The sequence below is a fragment of the Sphaeramia orbicularis genome, chromosome 11, assembly GCF_902148855.1.
Source record: "Sphaeramia orbicularis chromosome 11, fSphaOr1.1, whole genome shotgun sequence".
NCBI lineage: Eukaryota > Metazoa > Chordata > Actinopteri > Kurtiformes > Apogonidae > Sphaeramia > Sphaeramia orbicularis.
Window position 1 is genome coordinate 33,098,889 of NC_043967.1, and position 6,064 is coordinate 33,104,952.

General features: G+C 39.3%; 1 protein-coding gene across 1 annotated transcript; it reads right to left on the minus strand.

Moving 5' to 3' along the window:
* Positions 1-388: 388 nt before the first annotated feature.
* On the minus strand, positions 389-5,505 carry LOC115428231 (endothelin-2-like). The gene is made up of 5 exons (XM_030147084.1): positions 5,340-5,505; positions 4,695-4,848; positions 2,898-3,014; positions 2,258-2,341; positions 389-691 (listed from the first exon to the last, which is right to left on the minus strand). Exons 1-5 carry the CDS (start codon positions 5,401-5,403, stop codon positions 607-609), a joined length of 504 nt encoding a protein of 167 aa, XP_030002944.1. The 5' UTR covers positions 5,404-5,505; the 3' UTR covers positions 389-606.
* Between the last annotated feature and the right edge of the window lie 559 nt (positions 5,506-6,064).

Here is a 6,064-nt window from a genome sequence, read left to right on the forward strand (position 1 = left end):
GTCTGTATGTGGCCCCCCTTTAACTAAAATAAATTGACACCCCCGGCCTAAATATTAAGCAGAGCAGCAGATTCCAGCTCTGATACAGAGGAATATTCAACCAAAGAAAGGTCGACTAAGACAGAAGAGTTATTGAACGAAGCACAGACGAACATTTCCCATCTGAATAGAGTCTCTACAGAAGGGATCGATCCCATTATCCTCAGTGGGCTAAAGCTGTGGATCTAGAACCATCTATACATCTGATCCGAAGACGTCACAGATAACGTCTTGATGAGGTCGCCGACTATTTCGGTCTTCACTGTTCGTTTCTTTGTCTTTGAGGGGTCCTTCCTTGGTGTGTTCAGAAGTTCAACAAACATTCACCGACTGTTCAAGAAATATTCCTATCTCCCCCTCTCGTCGTTGCCCCCCTCGTCATTGTTGGGCTTCTTGCGTCGATGAAGTACCAGACGTCTGGAGCTTCACCACCTTTTCCAGTCACTTGTTTCTAAACCTCAGCGTTGGCTCACAGGTCCAACTGGAAGAGTCTGTTTTTAGGAAACCTCTTGTCCATGGATGCTGAGCCCGTGAAGGTTGAGCTGCTTTGAGTTTTCCTCTCGTCGTCTACCTTCTTGTCTTCAGTCGTCCCACTGTGATCTTTGATGACTGCGTCTGTTCTGCGAGCGCCGTGTTGGATTTGATCACAGATCTGTAAGGAACATAAAACAGGTAAGAATTAGTATCATATGTCACAAAAACAACCATGTCTCAAGATTCAAGAATGTCATGTGCACGTAATGAAATTTTCCTTAAGCACTATTTGGAGTGGATTAGTTACATGGGCACGTGGGGTAATGCCACTTTACCACAGGATGTCGGTAATATTAATGGCCAATTTGCACGGGATGAGAAATATCAGCAAAACTATCACAAGTGGGAGGGGTAAATCAAGTCGTCATGTGCGTATGACGTACGGTTTGTCGTACGCCAATTCCGACAGTACATGAGGTTTCACACGCACTTGCCTACTGGAAAACTGAGTGCTTCGTCAAGAGCCTCCATGCTTGAAAACCCCTTGTAAGGATATGACGGAATATCTACACACGTATGAACTACAGGTCTATTCGCACGGGGTTAGTATTACCTGGGATCAATTTTTCTGACCCTTTTACAGAGGATAAAAGTCGTGGTAATCTTCACTGACGTTGTGAGCTAATGATTACTGCCTAGAGGCAATTTCTCATAGACTGCAAGGGAAGGTCGACTTCCCCTAAAATTACAAAAATTAAATGGTTAAATATGTACGGTTGTGTTGACATTTCATTGACTACAAATGTGTTAGAACACGTTCATCTCACAGACGAGTTCGTTCAGAATCAGCTTTATCACAAACCAACAGACTCGATGTTGTTCACTTCTCATACATTCCTGTTGCGCTGTTTTCTCATTCGATCTCTGCTCAGTGCATTTGTCCGTAGACGCTCAGCGTCCATGCACTTCAATGGGACTGAGTGGAACAGTTTTTGTCATTGCCTCAAAACTGGACGGTAATTGGATAAATGCCACAATGTTGTCCCACCCCCAGGTGAATGGAGCTGTGGGCGAAGCTCGGCTGGGCTGGACGCCAGGCTTCCACGTGCTGATTGGAGGATCAGTCGAAAGGCTGAATCCTGTTTGATTGACAGCTATTTTGAGATCTACTCCTTCACTGACAGAGTTCAGTTTAATACCGTGACACATTTTTCTTGTGAAATCAAGAGAGAAACCACAATGAAATTACTTGTTCATTTCTTGCACTGTAAATAAAACACACTCATTGTACTTCCTTGTTTCAATTAACATAATTTCAGTGTTTTGTTGTTTACTTGGTACAATAAGGTCACTGACCGTTTTCTTAAAAAGGAACGGAGGGCCGAATTTATGTTTAAATAACTTGACAATTTTTTTTTTATGCAAGCCGACAATGAGCTTCCCCTCTCTGAAAGACGAGCAGCCGCCACTGTTACTGACGTAGGGTGTTTGGACGGGACTAAAATCTCTGGCAATTATTACTTTACCCCACGTACCTATGTAAAACTAATCCAGTCTGAATAGGGCTTTAGAGGTAGTTCTTGGCTAGATAAAAAAATAAAAAATAAAAACACTAAAGAGTATGTATATCAAGACTATGTACATTATATATAGAAAAGAAATGTAAAACACAGTATGAGCAGATAAAATGCAATTTGTGTGCAAATGAAATCTTGGATATTATTCAAAGACTCTCCTCATTTACCTGAGGGATTCCAGCAGTTTGTTGTTGTTTTTGTCTGAGGCGTTTGTAGATGAATCCATGACATCACCTCTTGGATGGTCTGAGCTGTGGGCAGATAAACAGCATTAAAACACTGACTCACCCGATTAAAGATTTTGTCTTGTTGTAGTGTATTACTTGAAGCAAGAACAGATCAGGGTCATCAAAGCAATTTCCTTAGAACTCAAAACTAATATATTTTTGGATGCCTTATGGGCAGGGATCCAGGGTGAAGGCACCGCCTAGATAACATCTAGACAGCTTTTAGTCTATGCTGGTGGTTTTATGGCCACAAAGACGCCACAAAACTAGTATAAGAAAAAGGTGAACTTCCTAAAAATAGAAGCCAGGCTGTTTAATAAACCATCTTTTGAACACCTTCTTAGAAATGCAGGCCATTATCTGTGCTATGACTGTTACCCTCATGTGGTTGTGATGTTATCGCAGGTTTAATCATTACGTTTTCTCTGATTCATCCTCATGTACTTGAACTGCACACATGACTGACAATGGAATGACAGACCTTCATACCATCGCAGGAGGGTATGTGATGGTAGGCCTTGGTTCGCTGTGGGTCTACGTAAGCGGAAAACAGGGACGATCGAGGAAGAAGAGCGCTCACCTTTTATGGCAAAAGCCGGAGCAGGTTTTATCGGCTGGGTTGGTGCATTCGCAGCGGTCTGCTGAACGGCGGCGCCGGCGAGAAAGGGGACTTCCAAGGCCGTACGGAAGAAGTTTACTGTAAAGGAAAACGAAAGGTGTTAGGATGGTTCTGGTAAATGTGTGGCATGATGGTAGAGGTAGGTTTACTGGAGGCAGGGTTAAGGTTAGAGCAGGGGGGTCACCAAAACTGGGTCACCAAAGTCCCTACAGGATGAATTTGTGAATGTCAGGGGTGTCAAAGTCATTTTAGTTCAGGGGCCACATAATTAAAAGCACAATTTGATCTGAGGTGGGTCAGACCTGTAAAATACTGTCAAAATAACCTATAAATATGACAACTCTCATTGGGTCAGGGATGTACTTTATTTGCCAATTTGGAAAAAATCAGACACTTGTTGAGGGGCTCACAACAATAATTTTCTAAAATATGACACCCTTTTTTGAATATGTTCAGAAGCTGGACTTCCCTGTAAACTCTGACTGATTTTCTTTTTTTTTTCCAATCCTGTGTTAACAACCCAATACCGCTTCACTAGCAGCTTGAAATACATATATTATGTTTTGTGCTGTTTTATATGTTTTTTTTGTGTGTGTATGTTTTTTCTGTGTGTTATTTTATTTTAATAGCTTTACGGTGTTATTGATCCTTGAACATTCCTGTCGTAAGCTCTTGTCTGTGATTTTGTGGTTTTTTTTTAATTATGCATGAAAAGTTTCATAAAGAAATTGAAGGATAAATAATGACAACTCCAATTTTTTCTTTTTGTGTTAGTGTGGGAAAAGTAAAATTACATAATATTTTCATTTACAAACTATCCTGTCTGGGGGTGGAAGAAAATATCGGTTCTGCAATATATTGTGATATTTCATTTCACAATACTGTATCGATATTAAAAAGTACTGTATTGATATTTTTAGATATTTATTCAAATGCACATATTGTGGAAGCTAATTTTTCTTTTTTGTTTTCATTTTATTTATTATTATTTAACACTGTTTTAGTAAATAATGTTAGTTCCTTTGTTGGGATTGCACAAAAATAATGTTATGATGTTAGTTCTGAACTAATAGAGTATGAACATTTGAACAGGATCTGAAACTGTAATGTCTGTAACACTTAATTTAAGTTTTAACAGTGGAAGATTTTGTGATATAGTATTAGATCCTGTTCTGATCAAATAAAAATGTGTTTAGTATTAGTGCAGATTTTTGGTGTAATTCAGTTATTTAAGGAAATAATCATTTAAAAAAAGAAACAAACTAAAAATTACCTTTTTAACAGTATCATGATATATCGTATTGTAATCCTCGTATTGTGATTTGCATCATTTTGCCAGATTCTTACCAATACACACTCCTAATCCTGTCAGAAATAAATTTGTATAATCAAAACAACCATGTACAACCTGAAATTCATTCAGAAAAATAAGTGCAATTTTAACAATATTCTGCTTGTTACTAAATGTTTTGTGCCTTTATAGATCCACCAATGAGAAGCCGGGGCATAATTTTATTAAAATTGCAGTTTAACTTTTTTTCAAGAAAACAAAGGCAGAAATTTGAGTTATTATTTATAGGTTATGATGCTATTATTTTACTGGTCTGACCCACGCAAGATCAAATTGGGCTAAATTTGACCCCTGAATTAGAGTTTGTGTTACAGGGTTTTACTTAGCGTCACTAGACTTAGGTTTGGGGTCCAATCTCCCACTCCAACCCCTAATGTAAACCTCTGGTAGTATCTCCGAAGCCTCACCTTGGTGTGTTGACCCAGATAATATCTAGGTGGCAGAAGTAAATGCATTCCTTATCATCCCAGCTGTTACAGGAGCAGCGTTTGGTCCTGACTCTAGGTGGATGCCGAGCCTGGACGGGCAGCTCCCCCTGCTCCGATAAGGGGAATCCGCAACCTAGAAAAACACAAAAGAATCCACGATTAAAAAGTGCCAACTAATGCTCTGCAGGGTGACTGTGCACATTAAGTGATTAAATACAAACAAATCCACTTGGCGGGCTCACACCCACTGGTGCACTACGACAAATGTGATCTTGATAAGTGTATCTGTCAGGGAAACTTGATCCAAGTTAAACAATTGTGTGCATGTGGTTGTATTGATAATTCTGCGGTCATACAAATGTGATTAGTTCACAAGAGAAGGTGGGTAATTTATCAAAGAAAAACATTCCAGGAGTCTGAAGTGTATTTGTTAACTGGCAGGAGGCCCAGTTCAGCAGCATCAAATAATAAAATACAGCTATAAAACTGTTTTTACTGCTTTTGCATTATTTGACTGTGCTTAAAATCCATCTCTAATGAATGAAGAGACCACAAAAAAAAAAAAAAAGAAAATCAGCAGAAAATCACATAAAATTTTTGAAAAATAAATGAAATAATACTCACTTTCATGCAGAGCCACACTGATGATGAAGAGTAGAAGGAGTGTCTTGACAGAAGCCATGTTCATCCTCTGGTTTTTGAAGTCCAAACAGCAGCAGCAGTGTGTTCACAAACTCCTCAACAGTCTTTAAAGTCCTGTGTGTTCAAGCTGCGGAGCAACAGGTGCTTTGTGTTCATGTCTCGGACAGGACGTCTACTTATACCCCCCCCCACGGCTGACATCATGATGTGGCCGGGGCCCCTCCCACTGCTCCAGACTGTGTGTGTGTCTGTGTGTGTGTATGCAGAGTAGACTGTTACACAACACATTACATACTTCACCTGCACTCCATGCTGGGCACAAGTGACAGTCAGCGCCCCCTACAGGAGAAGAAGTGAAGGACAAGTTTCTAGTGGTGTCCAGTATCTTTCCATTGGATGCAATGTATTAAAATAGTGTAATTCAGGGTGTGTACAGTTAATTCAAAAAAGCTACTAAAACTATAACTAGTAATGAACAAATAATTTCATTCATTTTATTCATGTTTTCAAAGTCAAAAAAATAAATATATCAACCCATAAAGACCCAAACAGCCACCGACGACCAAAACCGTCTACTGATCTAAAATATTTAATAACTTCTGAACCGCTAATCCTATCAATACATGTTAATAATTGGTGTAAAATGCAGTTATTTATCTTTTCATGTTTTTTGTTAACAAATGTTAACAAAACCAGATTTGTATGTC